The sequence below is a fragment of the Dipodomys merriami genome, unplaced genomic scaffold, assembly GCF_024711535.1.
Source record: "Dipodomys merriami isolate MVZ:Mamm:240054 unplaced genomic scaffold, mDipMer1.0.p SCAF_120, whole genome shotgun sequence".
Classification (NCBI taxonomy): domain Eukaryota; kingdom Metazoa; phylum Chordata; class Mammalia; order Rodentia; family Heteromyidae; genus Dipodomys; species Dipodomys merriami.
The window spans coordinates 1,985,584-2,004,233 of record NW_027202494.1 but is presented as its reverse complement, the minus strand read 5'-3'; the positions used below and the strand labels follow the sequence as shown (position 1 = coordinate 2,004,233).

The following is an 18,650-nucleotide window of genomic DNA, read 5'->3' as shown; positions in this document are numbered from 1 at the left end:
ATCCATTCATCTTCCTGAGCCACTTTTGAAAAGATAACATAGCTTCCGCAGGAGCAAAAACCCTGAGATTTAGGGGCCGGCCCTCACGTGCACGTGCGTCATTAACTGTCCCAACAGCAGAATGTATGGCCCTGCAGAGTGGAGCCCCGGGCTGGCCTTACAGATGCCAAGACGTGCCCCGGGTTCACACACCTGTGTGCACCTGTGTTTAGGTTCATCTTCCCCCTGCTGCCTGCCCCACCCCCAATCTTGGCTGTAGAAGGGCCTGCACAGAGCCTGAGACCTCGGCTAGACCTGATCTCAGCCTGCCCCCCAGACAAAAAGAGGGTAACAGGAAGTTACCCCAGCATCCTGAGCTGCGGGGCTTGTGGCTGAGCCATACCAGCAGCAGAGAATGCTTTCCCATCCCAGAGCATGAGAATGTGATCTTTGGAACAAAAGGAACGTTTAGATAACTGGTCTCAAGAGGAGGAGAGCATCCCGAATTCCCCAGCTATGCTCTGAGCGTTGACTCAGGGGTCTTTGAAAACAGAAGGCAAAGGGAGGTGGCCTAGATAGACACGCAGAAGGGAAAAGCAATGAATATAGTGCAGAGAACAAAGCAGCACCAAGCTGAGTGCAGTGGCTCACGCCTGTAATCTCAGCTCTTCCAGAGGCAGAGATTGGGTAGAACACAATTGGGGGCCAGTCCAGGCAAACGTTAGTGAGGATCCCCCCCTTCCCATCTCAACCAATAAGCCAGGCACACATAGTCACACATGTTTATAATACTAGCAACTCAGGAGGTATAGGTGGGTAAATCAAAGGCCAAGGTTGACCTGAAGCAAAATCTGATCAAAAAAATAAAAGCAAGCTGGGCACCTGTGGCTCACGCCTGTCATCCTAGCTACTCAGGAGGCTGAGATCTGAGGATCTCGGTTCAAAGCCAGCCCAGACAGGAAAGTCCGTGAGACTCTTATCTCCAATAAACCACTAGAAAACGGGAAGTGGCGCTGTGGATCAAGCGGTAGAGCGCTTGCCTTGAGCTGAAGAGATGAGGGACAGCGCCCAGGCCCATAGTTCAAGCCCCACAACTGACCCCAAAATAAATAAATAATAAAAGCAAAAAGAGTTGGAAGTATAGCTCAAGTAGCAGCAGGCCTGTCTAGGCCCCTGTTGGCCTTGGGTCTTGGGGAGCAATGCCGTTGGTCCCTCCCTGGCCAGCTTGTTTCCAAAAGAATGTGCCAGTCTGGGAAAACAGTTCCGTTAGAGGCAGGGAAGTGACTTTAAAACCATCCATGAGATGAGAATATTACGTGTACACCAGGGGCCAGACACCATGAAAACTCTTCCAAGTTCCCTTCATTAACCTGCTCTGAATGAGCACCTGCTATGTGCGGGAGCCTGTTCCAGCTGGTGAGGATGCAGGAATGGATCAGACGTGCACTGTGCAGTCCTGCGGGGCTCAGTTCTCCCTGAGGGACAGCCAGCTGGAAGGGAAGGGTTCCTGCAGAGTTCAGAAGTGACATTCGGGGTGGAGAGCAACAGATCGTGGCAAGTGAAGAGTAACTTCCTCTCCCACCCAACCTGGGTGGCCAAACAGAAGGAGCGCCGTTCAGAGCCCTCCTTCCGAGTCCTCCCTCCAGCACGGTTAATTTCAGATGGGTGTGACGCCCTTAGAACTCCTTCTTGTCTTCTTCCTAAAAGATCCATTCCCTTCGACTCCTAAAGCGGCTCCTTTAATTCAGTGTTATTTTATAAATGCGTTCACTGCTAGCATGCATCACAGGCCGGCAACAGCTTGCAATATCACCATGTTCCCCGATATGTATTTACTTATCAAGTCGGTGAACACGTTAGAAAAATTAGCAACATTGCAGCTCTTGCTACCACACCGCCATGTCGCCTCCACGCTGCAGAAGTTCAGCTCGATTGTGCCTGGCTCCTGCCCCGGGAGCAGACTGCCCCGAGCCTCGAAGAAGACGCCTGCAACCTGGGCCAATCACTCACCAAACAGGTGCAGGCTGGGAGTCCTCCATCAGGGACCCGCGAAGGGGAGAGGCCCTCAGCAGACAGTCTGCGGAGACAGTCGGTGAATAGTTCATGAGCCTGCCGCCAAAAATGCGATTGGCAGTACCAAAGGAGCACGCGCTGTGCCGAGGCAGAGGGGAGCCTGAGCCCCGAACCCCTCGCTGGGGCTGGCCTGGGCCCGGCCGTGTCCAGGGCGTGATGTCATCCCACAGTGAGTGACATCCGCTCCCCGCCCCTCCCACAACAGCTGGGGAATCCAGCGGCCCCAGGACGCCGGGCGGACGGCAAGGAGCTGGGTCCCTGGCCAGCACACACCTTTGGTGCTAAGCCTCTGACCTCCAGGGTTGCTTTGCTACCTGCCTCCATCTGGAGCAGCAGAGCTGGTGCTCGTGAACACCTTTGCTTTAGCTTTGCCCTTAATACAGGCAGGAGAGACAAGGAGGAGAGACCCCCGGCTCCCCGCTGTTCTAGGGGGCAAATGAACAAGTAGCCCAAGTCAAGAGGCTGGTTCCTCAGCCTGTGTCCTCGTCCGCCTCCAGCATCACCAGAGGTGGTGCTAGGACAGCAAGGACTACAAAGTCCCCCCGGCCTTTGGGCATTGTCACAGTGACTATTTTTCTCCCATATGCACTCAGCCAACATTTACTAAGCTCCTACTGCATACAGAGCGCGGTGCTGATGGCTTTGAAGTGTTTTCACGGGCGGTGGGATGTGTGGGACCATCCCTGACCTCTACCCACCAGATGTCAACATCACATCTCCTACCAGCAACCTGGAAATGTCCGCGGACGTCACCACAGGTCCTCTGGGAGGGGCGGGGGGGAGAGAGACAAACATAACCTCTAGTGGAAAGCCACCATCTGAGGAGGACTGAGCTGGCCTTAAAAAAAGACCAAGAAAATCCCTTCACTTGGGTTAAACAAGAAACAAATATGCCCGCACTCATACACTAGCACTTTGTTGTTTCTGTGATTGTAAGGGAATTGCGTTTTCACATTTGAGAATTGTAGCTACTCTCTGCTAATCCAATATGAAGACTTTTTTCTCATTAGTTTGGAATATCAGGGGCAGGCTTTCCATTTAAAATTGTGTTACAGTTTGTGCTTTAAAGTTCTTTTAGGCAAGATGAGTTAATTCAGCATTAGGCATCCTGGGTCTCTTGAAAAATGCTGAGACAAAAAGACTAAACAGGATTGTTTCAACAGGTTTGAGAGAGAAAAAATACATATATATATATATATATATATACATATATATATATACATATATACCTGAAAGTTCTAGATGAAAGAAAGAAATTTCCATAAAGCAAATTGCAACAGGAGAGATGCCGCTGCACCATTTGTTACTTAATATCTCAAGACCAGTGATTTTTCTCCCTATAACCTGGCTCCACCACCGCCTAATTACACAACAGCTCACCGGAAAAAGTAGGACAAGAGCTTCGTGAAGCCAGAGCGCCAGCAGCAGAGGGCCTGAAATAATCATAAGGTATTTCTGTCGCCACCATCACTTTATCCACACGAAAATAAGCCACCTTTGGAAGCAGATGGGAAACAGCCATAAATGATTGTCATCATTTATTACATATTTGACTGCCAATTTGTCCTTTAAAATTAAAAAAAAAAAAAACCAACTAGCTCCAGGGAGGGAGAGCGGATGCAGGAGGCAGAGTCTATTACATTTCAAATCAAACCTCTGTGATAACCGCGGCCGCACAGAGACACTTAGGGCTGCGGTTGAACAAAGTTAGCAACCACCTCAAAACTGAAGGTGTTCTTGCTCACAAGGAGAGCTCTTAGGCTCCTGTTGGACGCTGCTCCCTTCGTTCAAGAGTACAGACTTTCTAGAAATAAGTTAGGTTTACTTAACTTAATTCTAGAAATACAAGTGAAGACACAACTCCACCAGGCCTGGGACTCTCCCAGCGGCCAGCCTGTTGCCTGCTTGGATGATGGAGCCGTCATTGACCCCAGCAGGAAGCTGCTTCCCCTTTTCTATATCCGTTGCTTTTTGTTTTGCTTCACCTCTTAAATCTGCCAGATTATTTAAGATGGAAAAGTTCCCCCAGGTTCTATTGTGAATTCTACATACCATCAGCTCGTGGAGGTTAATGACTCATTTACTTACACATCTTTGCTGGTTATGGAATGCTGTACAACACACCTCGCCAAAAACCCATGGCTCTGAGCAACCTCCTTGCGCTGCTGGGCTTGGTGGAGGATGCCCGTGGGCCACTCTCAGCTAGAGCTCGCCGAGGCCAGAGGCTCTGTGAGCTGATCCCACACACAGACAAAGGCTGCTCTTAAGTCAGCCAGGAGACCTGGGTCCTCACGCCCCCGGCCACTCCACCCAGCAGATGGAGGCTGGATTCCAAGAAGGCCAGCTCCACGTTGTCTAGGTCTACCTGGGTCCCACTAAGCTACAGGAATTGCGTGCACAGCCACACACTCCTTGTAGATTGGCAACACTAGAGCGTGGCTGTGACAATGTGGGGTTTTTCCAGTTCTGTGTCCCCAGACACAGAACTTCTAGCCCTGGACACAGATGAGTAGAAACCAGCTGGAATATTCGAACATGCTAAAGACTTGACTGAATGGCTCCGATTTTGTCTAAATCAGTACCACCTAGCTCCAGACGAAAGCAACCCGATTTACTCTCTTGCTTAATACTGAGAATATGATATAGGCTGGGGGTAGTAGTCGCATGCCTGTAATCCAAGCTACTCAGGAGCTAAAGACAGGAAGATTGCAGTTCAAGACCAGCCTCCACCAAAGAGTTGGTGAGATCTTACCAGGCAGAGTCGCCGGCATGGCAAACTCTCCGGCTGATCCTTTGGAAGCAGAGGACTCTACATCCCTGCAGCCTGAACAGTGCTCTCGGGAAATTGAGCCTCAGATAATTCCTCCTGTCTGGACATTCTGAGACGTGAGAGGCAGCTCGCCATTCCTACCCCCTGACCCCTGGTGGAGGCCCCAGGAGTGAGGAGGCTGAGAACTAAAGCACAGGTAGTGAGCTGTGTGGTGCAGAGGTCACCTTCTTCTCTGAGCGTCTCTGAAGCTCACACCTTGGGTGATTCGGCCACAGCCATGGTGGCTTGGGTGGACCGGCTCCCTCTTTTCGCTGTTGGGTGTTTGATGATCATGCGCCACTCGGCAATGCCGCTGTCTCAGCGCAGACTTGCTGTGGTCTTGCGCTGCCCCCCAGGGAATGTACCGTGGCCTTTGTCACCAAATGCAGTGGTTTTGCATCTTGATGAGTGAAAAAGCAAAACAAGAGCTAAGATTTATTAGCAGCCACAGGTGGTGAGAGCACGGGAGATGGTTCTGGAGCAATTTTCCTCCCCGAATGAAGGGAGTGCAGTGATTTTATTCGGGGAGGCCGTCCACATTCCTGTGGGAAGGTGCTTTGTGGGGGAGGGAGGGCTGTACTTCAACATGTGCACTACTGCGCATGCTCAGTTTAAATCAATTCAAGAAGGAAAGATGGCCATGTGAGAATACTTCTGGCCATGCTTGGAGTCTCTTCCCAAAAAGATTTTACCTGCAGCCGAAGGATAGGACACTTTGAAGGTGTGTTGATATAGGAGCTTGCCCCTCAGGGCCTCCCTGAGCTGGGTTGGCAAAGCCCTGTGTCAAAAACTACACTGAGCACGGTGAAGCATGCCTGTAATCCGAGCCGCCAGCACCTTCGCTGTGCTGTTCCAACTTGGGCGCTACATGCTGCCTTGAACAGCTGTGTCTTGGCATACGATCCACTTACAGAAAAAGATTTAAAAAAAAAAAAAAGACTCTGGTACTCTGTAAGTAGTTGAATGCCATGTTTCAGGATGAAGAAATTTCCAGAATAGAGTGATTCATCTGTGGTGTAGACTGAGTCCTCTGAGAGTCCAACCCCTCCCCCTCCCTCCCCCCACTAGCTAACTGGAAAGAGCCTCTTGTTGGCAGCCCTGCACCCCACTTCTCCAGGGATGGCAGACCCTCCGTCCCAGGACAGCAGACCCCAGACCCCAGCTTCCAAGGCTAGGTCGGGAGGGGGAGCCTCCCTTCAATCAGAGAGCTGCAGCCGAGGGGAAGGAAGGGGCTCCAAAGAAGACAGACACGCGTGCCCAACTTGAGCCTTCCAGCGGCCAGCCTTACCTCTCTCGCTCCCCTTCAGAAGGGACAGAAATGGATGGTGCGGGGACCACGTCTGCCTGTCATCATCGCTCCCTGACATCTAGAAGCACTCAGAGCTGCAAGGCATGCTGGGAGGGGAGGGGAGCAGGATCTGTGAGAGGTCAGGCCGAGGGCTTGGGCAGGGCCGGGACCTGGACACCTGCCCATGTGTGACCTGCTGAACTTGACCTGGGAGTGGTCGTAACCTCTGGGCCTGAGGAACATCAGAGAGCTCGTGGGCAGTGGCGCGGTGCATCCGAAGGTGAACATGCTTCCTGTAGAGAAGGACCGAGGCTCTGGCCAGTGTGGATGGATGCAGAGCCCCAGGCCATTACAGGCTCGTGAGTCAACTTGGTCCACACCAATGTAGCCAAAACCAGGGGCCCCACACCACGCTCCTAGACATGTGTTCATAGCCAGGCACTCCAAGAGCTGAAAGGCAGGGCTGCGTGGCTCATCTCCCCGCGGTGGTGTTAAGATGCAGTCTGGGAAACGCTGCGGGCTCTGCTCTTGGACCGACACTGCATACGTGCCCCAGCCCTGCTGGGGTCCTGTGGACGGCTCGCTTGGAACTCTTCTGACTCAGCACGGCCATGTTTGACTCGGAGCAGGTGAAAAGCTCTGTGGTCTATCAGACATTGATAGGCAGAGAACCAAGTTCTGGAAAGATATCACCCCATTAAAGCCTCCCAGGGATGGCACCGGGGTGCTCTGAGGATCTCCTCATGGTGAGCAGGGAGGATGGGGCTCGGCAGAGGTTCTGATCCAGGGCGCACCGACGCCGGACCCCAGGGTCGTTTTCTCATTTGCACACTCTGGACCGCACACCGTCTCCACAGGCCTGGGATCCACACAGAAATAATCCAGTGACACTTGATCTGGGCGGGCAGAAGCAGGGCTGGAGACGAGGCTGGCCCGTTCCCTGACCGGCCATTCAGGTCACAGCGTTCTCTGTGTGTCATGGGAGCGGGGGGTGGGGGGGGTGGGGGGTGGGATGTCAACTGTAAAAAACACGACCCTCAGCAAACCTCCTGAGTCACAGCGGCTCCCAGGCCCCTGGTCCTGAGACTCCTTCGTCTCCTTCTCTAATCATTTTCATGTATATGTCAGTCGAGAGTCAGAATGACTTCATTTTTAGACTTCTTCTTGTCCAGCTATGACTTCAATTAAAGACGGAGTAAGTAAGGCCCAAATTCAATCAATTAAACATTCATTAGACGCTAGCTGGGTACAGGCAGGGTGTCCAGTGTACTTAACCTGAGACTTCGGGGCTGCGTTGGTAGGGTCAGGGCCTCCTCCTCTGCCTTCAGCCGTTCCGAGCTCACTTAGCATGTCCCTGGGTGCCGTCCGGGGCCTAGGATCTGCCTCTGATTCCAGGGAAAGACCTGATGAACCAGGTCAAATGGAGGAGAATGTGATTCCAACAGTGGTGGAGAAATAATCTTACTCTTCAGCAATGTTATTAGACAAAGGAAGTCTGAGGAAGTGATGGAGCTAGACAAACTCTCGCACTCCCTTAAACTGCTGGAAACTGTTCTCACCTGCCTTGGTCTCTTGGTTAGTTAACTGATGGCAGTGATGAATTATGGCCAGCCAGGCCTCGCTTCTCTCGGTACTGATGCCTAGGCAAGCCACGCTCTGCGACTCCATTACCGTCTCTCGTTGCACTTGGTGTGTGTGATTATTTTTACCTCTCTTTTGTGTGTGTACCGCTCCTGAGACTTGAACTCAGGGCCTGGCTGATGTCCCTGAGCTTTTGTTATTTGTTCATTTGTTTTTGTGCTTAAGGCTGGTGTTCTACCACTTGAGTCACAGCTCCACTTCCATCTTTTTGGTGGCTAACAAGAGATACGAGTCTCCTGGACTTTCACAGCCCAGGCTGGCTGTGAACCTCGATCCTCTGATCTCAGCCTCCTGAGTAGCTAGGATTGCAGGCGTGAGCTTCCGGCACCAGGGTTTATTTTTGCCTCCTTGTATGTTTGGCCTCCCAAGTAAGATCCAGGACACAGGGGATGAACTCTTGTGCCTCTGTTTCCTGACTTGTGGCCCAGGCACACGCGACAGACATTCTTTTGTTCATTTTTAATGTTTGGGGCTCTGACATAATTTCATTCGTATATGTTAACTGGATTTTCGCCTCTGTGCACCACATACTTCCTTAAGAGCTCTGAAAGCGACGGCCATCCCAGTAAGCCACAGCCACCGAGGAATGGAAGCCTGCGGGAATAAATGGCACATCAGCGGAAGGAAAAATTAAGCTGTCATCCCGCCAAACAGCGCCGATTTCTTTTCTTTATTTCAGGTCTTTTAACGTGATAGAGTGAGGAAGGAAAGCCAGCTCGGAGCCGAGCCCGGCACACGCTCGCTGGTTGTGATTCGGAACGTGACTGGCAGGTCTCTCCGTGGCTGTGGTGGTCTGACCATCCCGGGCCCATGGTAACCAGCCCCGCCCTTCCCTCCTGTCTCCACAGGGACCACGGTGATGCGGATGACAGCCTTCGACGCCGACGACCCCGCCACCGACAATGCCCTCCTGCGCTACAACATCCGTCAGCAGACGCCTGACAAGCCGTCGCCCAACATGTTCTACATCGATCCTGAGAAGGGAGACATCGTCACGGTGGTGTCCCCCGCGCTGCTGGACCGGGAGGTGAGCTCATGAAAATGCAGCGAGGTTCCAGGCCAAGGGACCGCGTGGGAGTCAAGGGCGCAGAAACTAGATGTTTGCACCCAGCTGGCCGGATGGGGAAACCTATAGCGGGAAGTGGGACGCCATGGGACCCGCCGATCTCAGTGGCCAGGTGGATGTGTGCGCAATTCCCACCCGGTGTCTCTGTGTCTGCTCCAGACACAATTAAGTCCTTGGGCTCTGGACTCTGCAGATGGGGAGAGGCGGGGGAGAGAAGGGGAGAGGAGGGGAGAGGGAGGGATGGGGGAGGAGAGGGAAGGAATGGAGAGGAGGGAAGGAAAGGCAGAGGAGGCTCTGTGCAAGATCAGCTGAAGCTGCGTGGGTGCACTCGGGTGACCGTGCCACCGCTTCCTGTGTTCCCTTGGGCCTTCTCTCCTCCTCCCCCTTGGGCCCTGTCCACATCGCGCCCATCTCCCAGACCCTGTGTCTGTCACAAGCAGGCTGTCTCTGGACCTCCGTCGGTCCGTCCACACCTCGGCTTTTCCCAGTGATTGAAGGCTTTCAGAGATCACAGCCATCACAGAAAGACTCAAAGTTCAGAGGTGTTTTGTTTCTTTGCCCTCGATTTCCAAGTTTTCTGGAGATCGCAGACTTAGGGAGCCGTAGGACTCACTTCTCCATGCACCCGTCCTCATGAGACAGTCGGGTGTTGAACTTGGTCCAGCCACACACTTCATCATGACCCTGCTGAGTTCAAATCCACCCTTAGCTCCCCATCGGTACTTTAAGTGGGGAACCGCCTTATCCAGAACCCACCTTGAGAGTCCAGACACTCTTCACCCTCCACCCACCCCAGGTCTGCTCCTTGCCAGACTTCCCAGGTCCTGAGGTCCTGCCCAGGCTCGGCCCTGGGGGTGCCCAGGCTCCCCCCACAAGCCTTCTGGCTCCATGGAGACCACCGTGCCTCCTCCATGGCTCACTTCAATGCCTTTGGCGGAGGCCAATCCTCAGTCCAGAACATTCTCCTGCCCTCCACTTGTCCGTGCTGGTCATCCACGCAGGGTGTGGGGTAGATCGGCCCCTCTGAGTTATGCAGTCTTGTTTGTGATTTTGCCATCACAGCTTCTCTTTGTTCTAAAGGGAAGTCTTTTATAAGTCTATATCTAAGCCAAAGTCATCATGTAGAATGTCGCTCATGTTTCAAAGTTTATTTGGGGGACAAGTGTATTTCTAGCTTACCTCCTTCCGTCTGGTTGGGATGGGGGTGTGGTGATGAGAGTTGAATTATGCGCTTCTAACCGCAATACATAAGCAGCCCCCAAAACAAGAGAAGTGCATTTAATGGCAATGGGAAAATTAATGACAATGAATGACGAGCGTCGCTTTTCCGAGAGGGTTTCCAGATCAGCGCTGGTACGGCAGCACTGCCTAGTCTGCGGGGGAGAGGGGCCCAGATTCAGAGCGTGCACCAGGGAGGCCCCAGCGCCCGGTCGTTAAAGGGTTTCATGTCTGTCCCGTGTGTCCATGTCACATGTCCACGGCGTCCCCGCAGCTTGCAACGTCTTCATCTCCGAGAGGCTCCTCCCAGGGTGGCAGGCCCCTTCGAGGATGTGGGATTATCTGCCATTTTGTTTCTGAGAGCCGATGGGAAGGCATGCTGTCCTAGGTGTGCTTTGAAAACCTTCTAGGCTGGCGGGGGGGTACAGCCTAGAGCTGTGAGCCATTCCTTTTCAAGAAGGCATTTTGCGTAGGACTCTGTGGGCATTGGTGTGAGTCACGCTGTGTGTGGGGGGTGGGGGGGGTGGGTAGTGGGGCTTGAACTCGCAGCCTAGATGCTCTCCCTTAGCTTTTTCACTCAAGGCTGGGGCTCTACGGCTTGAACCTCTATGTCTGGCTTTTAGTGGTTCACTGGTGATCAGACTTTCTTGTCTGGGCTGTGATCCTCAGATCTCAGCCTTCTGAGCAGCCGGGGAGACAGGTGTGAGCTGCAAGTGCCTGGCTTCGAGCTTGAGTTTGAGTCTGGCTGCTCTCCAGTGGCCCGGTGTGCGTTGGCGGCCCTGTGCAGACAAGCCACGCCCCTTTGGGAGTGGCCAGGCTGTGCCAAGGGTTCCAGATCCTTCACCCCACCGGAGCGAGAGGGCAGCCCCGCAGGCCTGCTGGTCCCTCTGCGCTTGGCTGACAGGATGTGGGGTTTTCACACCGATTTTCCATGTGCTGGCCTCTCCTCTCATAGTCATCTCCCGGGGAGGATGCTGGCAGGAAGCATGGCAAAGGGGAAAGATGGAGGTGACATAGAAGTCCCAGGAGGCAGTGGGCACGGAGCAAGCCCTCGGTACCTGCCCAGCTGCCGTCCCTGTCTTTCACGGTTCACCTGGACAGAAGGTCGGCAAGGAGGACAAAGGCCTGGTCACTCTCTCTTCTCTGTGTCCACATCACTCCCCAGGACGCCTCTCCTGGGGCACGCAGAGGCTGGTGCCGGCATCCGACCTGCTCCTGTCCCTGCTCCAAGGCCCAGGGTGAAAGGGATGCTGTCTGCCCGTCCTCTGGCATGTTCCTGGCCTCTACACCCGACGGTGCTTGGGAGTGGTTGAGCGTGGGCTGGAAGGAAGGATCTGAGAGAGAAGCAGATCCGTGCTAAGACTGCTAAGCTGCAAGATGGACAGTCATGGCGGCCGATGGTCCTTTCACACCAGAAGCTCAGTATTAACAATTACCACCTTTCACTTGGAAGCTTGGCTCCCTGTCTAGTCCTAGCTTGACTACGTACTTTCTTTGAAATCCTAATATAGCATACACTCCATGAAGAGGAGACCTTGGATCTTGGTTCCTTGTACATATTTATATTGCCAAACACCTAAGAGTTGTTAGATGGATCGATGAATGGGAGGGAGGGATGATGGACAGATGGATGGATAGACAGATAGATGACCTATGTTCCTTCCATTTATATTATCTCAGAACAACTACCACAGTTATATAGACAGAATATTATTATTTTAGGTTCCAGCTTAAATCTACCCTTGTATAATCATCCAATCATCTGATTTCTCCACTTCATGTCCACCCGGCTGAGAGCGGCTCTGGGCTCTAAGAAAGGGGATGTTGACCCATGTGGTAAACGGGATTCCCATGCTGGTACCTTTTGCTGAAGTAGTCGGGGAATTGATGGGATAAAATAAGGGTCATACATCCTACTCCATGAGATTGGGTTCATAGGGCCCTGTTTTATTCTCTTTCTATAGCTATACTTAGCCACTCTATTCTAGAGACTCCATCCATGTTTTTAAATTATGTCTGGCTGCACTACAAAATAAAATCAGATAAAGGTTTCTAATGTTTGATAAATGGCTTATTTAGTTGATCATATTGGCTGCCAGACTGAAAATCACCAGCAGAAATCTTCCAACTTTTCTGAACATAACTACAATTTGCAGCTCTTCAGGGCAGCGATGGTCAGGGGATGGCTGAGGGGAGGGGGGAAGAGGAGTTTGTTTGTTATTAGTTTTTTGTGAGTTTTTTTTTTCCCAAATGGAAACCATTTCCAAAAGAGTTCCTTAAAAACCAATCTTGGCATATTCCTTGTAAAAATATCATTAGTCTTTTGATGATGTGTGAGCTGAGTACTTGTCTTTGTTTGAATTTGCTTTACCTTATTGCATATTATCTTCCAGATAATCTAGCCAACCCATAAAAATGTGCAAACAGAAAAAAAAAAACAACACTAGGACCAGGAAAGTCATTTGTTTTTTTATATTTTCAGCTAGTAGGAGATTTTTCCAGAACATTTCTCTTTTTTTAGCCAAATGTGAAAATTAAGAGGATTTTCTTCCTTCGGTGTTAAATGTCACATATGAATTTATTTTTAGCCTTATGTTCATTTATTTGCTGCAAGGTATTAGGAGTCTTCGAGCGTGTCAAAGGAGAAAGCAGAATGTTCAGGGAACAGCTCCCACAAAGCAGCCGAGGAACAGGCCTGCATAGTTACACATACTAGGAGAACTGTGTTTGCACAAAGCAACCCACATTCAAACATCGCCACGTGGGTCGCACCTCCAGAAACACGCTAAAGAAATTGTGATCATGGTAACATTGACTGGAGCAGGCTGGGAATAGAGAGAAGGCATTTCCCCCTTCCTTGAATGGAAATTAGAAGCAGTCGTGATATTCTTAGGGAAATAAATAATCTAATCTGATGTTAATACTTTTCTCATTACCATCATGTTTAAAACATTGGCAATAATTACACACAATTCAATCATGCTTCCAGGAGCATTCTCTGTCTTTGTTGTGGTGGGTGGGGCGGGAATTAGAGATAGCACCCTCACCGTTTCTGCAAGCTATTTACTCATAAATATTTTGGTTGGGATAATCTCCATTTTTTTAATTACTTGCCACTGAGAAAATAGAGGAAGAGAAGAGCAGCTGTAAATAAATCATCTTACTAGTCTTAAAATACCACATTGCCCTTGCAGATGAAGCACGGGTGGCCAGTGCACACTCTGTCCAGTGTGGGCGGCATGCTCAAAGCAGGATGCCCAGCCCGGGCTCTGAACACTCTGTCCAGTGTGGGCGGCATTCCCAAAGCAGGATGCCCAGCCAGGGCTCTGAAATCGAGTTGCACTCCTGCCATGCTCCTGCTGATGGCATTGAGGAAACAAACAGGAAAGGCTGGGCCCTCTACCTCCTCACTCTAGCTAGAGACCAGAGGACTTGGGCGAGTCTCAGAACCCCAGCCGCAATCCTAACCATGTACCCCTTTGTTCCAAGGTTGCCCAACCACTGATTAAATCTAGGGCTAGGGCTCTGTCTAATCTCCCAGCATGACCTCATCCCAGCTGAAACTGCTCTGAGAGGCCCAAGTCATGAGCATGGTGCTGGCCTCGGATTGTATTCAACCTGCGCCTCAGGCTTTGGCCCTGTCAGTTGGCAACTCTAAGCCTCTGTTTCCTTATCTGCCACACTGAGGACGGATCGTGATAGTCCTTCCTCCTAGGCTTATGAAGACTGAAGGCGTGTCAAGCACCGGCACGATACTTAACTTGTCCCCAAGTAGTCCCCACATATTACTTGAGAACAGTTGTTTCTGCAGTGGACATTGAGGTGGGGGAGGGCGGGTTGGAGGGACAGACTTCCTGTGCTCTACAGGAAGTGCATCTGCCTGCCCAGCAGAGAGCTCAGGAAGGTTTTTTAAGTTCAATGAGACACAGAGGTACCCAGCTTCCAAACATCACGGATAAGTGTTGGGCGCATGTGTCCTGAAACCACAGCACTGCCCTGGCCATCAGGCATGGAAGCGGGCCCGATAGCAGTAGACACGCAAAGCACCCTGCTTGCATGGGGGCTGGAGGGTGGAGAGGAGGAGTGGGGAGTGCGGGAGCTGCAGGAGTGGGCAGGATGAGGGAAGAACAGCCTGGCCAGAGACGAAGGAGACGGGGCAATGCCAAGCGGCTGGTTTCAGAGCTCAAAGGGCTGCTGGCGCCATTGTGAGGATTGCATCCTGGTACAAGTAAGGAAGCACCACCATTGCACACAGCCCTGTTACATATGGAGAGAAAGGCCCTGGGCGGATGGGAGGCAGTCAGGGGTCTCTGGAGGTCATTGTGGATGCAGACTTGAGACGCCCCAAGCCTACTAAGCAGATTTGCAAGAGATGTCCAGTCCAACCACAAAGGGGTGGAGGAGGATTCCCTTCAAGTCTACATTCCACAGCTTTTTAGGTTAATACACAACCTGCTTTGTTTCTCCTGTGCTCTTTCCCTATTAGAAAACCTGTGGTCACTCATCACCTGTTAACTCAAGAGACCCAGCTCTGTCATAAAGAGACTCATCTTCTGGGAGTTCACACATATTTAATTTTCTAAGCTTTCTTTTCTTTTCACTATTTTTTTCTTTCTGGTTTTTACATGGAATAAAATAACATGCATAGTTATGCGGAATTTAGAGTGCTTCTGTTTTTCTATGATTTAAAGCTCTCTGTGAAGTACCCTAAAAAAAAAAAAAACTGAAGATCTATCTTTTTTCTTTTCTTTTCTGGGAAAAAAAAATCTCATTCTTTTAAAGCACTCTCTCCCCCATCAGCCAAGAACTGTGATTAGAGTTATTGTGCATTTGTGTGTTGATCATAGCTCTTGTGGAGTAGGTGCGTAATTCTTGCTTCACTGGCAGGCTTTCCAGTGTTTGAACCTAAACAACATCATTCTCTTCTCCATCCCTGTTAGTGGTCCTGGGGGGAGGTGCCCCGTCCTCCATTTAGGAAGCATTTCTCATGGAGTTCTGACTTAAACAGGAAGCGAGAATTAGGAGCAAGCTTTCTCTTGCCAGATGAAAAACGACAGTCATTTCAGGACCTCCGAGCATATTCCCTCCCAGCCAGCACGGGGTCATCTCGACAGCTGTGGTGAGTGTCCACCGTAATGCACCTTGGAGAAAGGGGCCCAGAAGCCACACCTCCAAGTCAGGCAGACCGGCAATGAATGGGCCATTTCCGGACATTGCAACATCTCAAAATGCCCAGCAAGCACGTCGCTTTCAGTCTGGTCTTACCCACAGCATGCCTTAGGAGAGATGTCTGCAGATCACGTGTGAGTTTGAAGGCTCACAAGGACTTGCCCCTCTTCACTGGGAATCCGGCACCATGGTGTGATACCCAGGCACAGTGAGAGACCGCCCAGCACAGGGTCATCCGGGGTGAAAGGTGAGACGGCCGTTTCTGCAAGGGCCAATTGGTCTAGGCTTGAAGGGCAATGAGAAGCACTGAGGATACTGCAGATCATCACAGGCAGGTGCTTACGTGGTTTGTGCCACATGTGCAAGAAAGTGGATGGGACTGGAGACTATCGTGTTAAACAAGGAAACTACACTCGGAGAGACAAATACTGCGAGCTTTCTCTCAGAGATCATTTTTAATAAGCATAAAAGTAGAAGGGAGACTATTTGAAAAGAGAACGCACTCCAGCGGAGGTCAGAAGGAGAAGAGAGGGTGGAGTAGGTAGGGTGAAGTTGATCAAACTATATTCTATCAAATATCACAACAAGCCCAGTATTTTGTACAATTGACGTACACATTTTTTTCAGTTCAGCAGCCTTCACAATTAGATGGCAGGCCAGATTTGACCCATGGACCACAATTAGGCAACTGTAGCCTGAATGATTGGCAGTCGAAGCATTGATTCGTCTGTGTCCTCGTGTGTCCGCTCCACACGCTGAGTGGCATTTGCTGGGTCACGGGACTGGCTCTGCTTTCACTTTCATGGCAGCACAGTCCGTTTCTTGCTTAATGAAACATCAACGTAACCTCAGTAATTAACTCTCAACTCCAAGTCTGATGGCCATAATTAAAACAACTAGTTCAACTTAAAAATAGAAAGATGGACAGTGATTGTTCTGTCTACACAGGAACTAAATGTTAGGGGCAGTCATCTGGGAAAGGCCCCGGTAGCACAGAGAACAGGTTTGCAGGGATCTCGGCCGGAACAGAGACTTTCCATGCAAGGGTCCTTCTCTGAGCGGAGCTTTGAACCCTCAGCATGAGCAAGAATGAGGGGAACAGGAGGGAGAGGATGTACACCTGTCTTCTGATCTGCAAGGATCCCAGAAGAAAAGCCGAGATTTCCCTAGAGTTATCCAAAGACAAAGAGAGACACAGCCAGGATCAGGAGAGGACATTTCCTGTATCACTTGTCAAACCTGTCTGGGCCCTTCTTATTTTCCCTACACTTGACATCTTCGGGCCTCGGTGATACGCATCAATCGTGATAAGTGCTTCGTTTTATTTAATCCTGATAGCAATCTAGCCAGGTCGGTAATGTTTTCCCAATTGTCCCCCAGGGAGACCACGTCCCTGTGATTTGAACCTCTAACAGTCCACTGCCAGAGCACATGCATTTTCCCCCTTTGTTTGAACCAATGTTATTGGTATTTGTCTGGTAGGTACACTCTCAGAAGAAATAGATTTTGAAGCACACAGGAAAAGCAAGACCCAGTAATGTTTTGGTACAAGTTTGGATTCCATCAGGCTATAGACTTCCATGCCCACCAAATCAAGGGCCCGATGCTGGCCTTTTGGGTCACTGAGTCTATTCCAGGTCCCAGGGCCCCTGTGGTTTCCATAGCAACTCTGATGAAGGCAACTGAACTAGAGAGGAAATGCAGATCCGTACAACTCAGCTCAGACCCAACAGCCTCAAAAAAGTGCTCTGAACATTCTCTGACTCACAGTTCTACAAATGGGTATACAAAGGCCCAGAAGTAAGATTCTAGTGGAGTCTTGTTTAAAGAACTAAAGGTCCAACCAATGATAAAGAAAATTGTATAGTCTTCCCTCCATCTCCAAAGGGGATTCTTCCCAGGACCTCCCTTTTGTGGATCCCCAAATCCTTGAATCCTTCCAGCTACTTTAAGTCTAATCTAGATTGCTTCCAGTAGCTAACACGACACAAATGCTATATGACTAGCTAGACTGTACTGTTGAGGGGAATGGTCTGTCCGTGTTCAGTACAGATGCCATTTTTTCCCGATTATTTTTGATCCTCTGTCAATGTGGAGCCCAAGCAGACAGGGTACCAAGTGAGTAAACCAGCGACTTGCAAAATATCCCACACGCTCCGCTGCCGGTTGGGATGTGCGCATCACAGAGCGCCGGCGCCCGAGGCCTGTGTGGAGTGCTTCCCTCCCGATGCTCCCACTCGCCCACGGCCCCCCCATAAAGCAGCGTCTTCACATCCAGCCGCTTGAGTTTGAATTTCACCTTTCACCTCTCTCGGGCACCGTGACAAAGGGAATGTGATTAGCTTGAGCAACTGTTAGCCACAACTGGGTATGGCTTCTCCTGTCTCGTCATTTTCGTGAATGTTCCAGAGGGTTCCACGGCAGGATCTAGAGGAATAAACCCCCTTCTGCTTGGACTGCACCTCGATCTCTTCATCTAAGCAGTGGGGAGTCACATTGGTGACTTTCTTGGAGGGCTGGATTTTTAAAGGCCTGGATATCTGTGGTCCTGAGGCCTAGGGGGTGAAGGCCAGGATGGAGGGAGAGGGTGCTGTCACCCACCTCTGAGCGGGGACATTAGTGTCCCCGTGAGTTGTACATGTCATCATGACCTGCACCGGGATTGGGAATCACAGGCCCAGCGTTGCCCGTGTCAGGTAAGGGGGTTCCCAGAGGCGCATTAAGGTGCACGGCCGAAGCGGTGAGCACCCTGGCTTCTCGCAGAGCGGAGCCTCGGCGGCGGGCCTCCCTCCTCGGCGGAGGAGCCCGCCAGCCACGGCCGCCTCTCCTCTCTCGACGTCCGCACGGGCACATCGCCGACATGCTAGCGTGGCTCTGAGATTTGAGACAGCCACGGGAGTTGATTTTTTTGACCTTTGCGAAGAACAGCTGTAGAAATGATGGTTGAAAATGACTGAATGGCATCTCTATCTATAGAACTCTAAAGTGGGAGTCAGAGTTAAGCGTGGTTGGACCGCCCCCCCCGACCCCCTCCCAGTCTCTTGCATTGTTGCACAGGCTAATTTTCTCCATGGACGACTCCCAGATCCTAGAGTCTGGTTTCCTGGCCCTTTAAGCTCTGCCCTCCTAGGGCAGGCAGGAGTTGGGATACGCTCTCATTCTTCCTAGGTGCTAGAACAGCTCCAGGTGGAAGGGAATGTGTGTCACACTGGTCCCAGATGGAGAAATTATAGCATCCGTGTTTCTAGTTAGGTTTCAGTGACGTCTGTGGTACCACAGGAGCTGCAGGGCTGGGACTTCCCGGGCTGCTGCTTTGGAATGTGGCAGCCCAAGGGTGAGCCTGTGTCACCTGGAGTTCCGGGAAGCTGGACTTCGCTCCTGAGCCTCCGCCTGCCTCTTCTCCCCAG

General features: G+C 51.2%; 1 protein-coding gene across 2 annotated transcripts in view; it reads left to right on the top strand.

Moving 5' to 3' along the window:
* Positions 1-18,650, top strand: part of LOC138823539 (cadherin-13) — a 711,572-nt gene that overhangs the window by 563,790 nt on the left and 129,132 nt on the right. For both annotated transcript variants that reach the window (XM_070016920.1, XM_070016918.1), the window contains exon 7: positions 8,639-8,817. In XM_070016920.1, the coding sequence (XP_069873021.1) occupies positions 8,639-8,817 (179 nt within the window). The remainder of the gene's footprint in view (positions 1-8,638; positions 8,818-18,650) is intronic.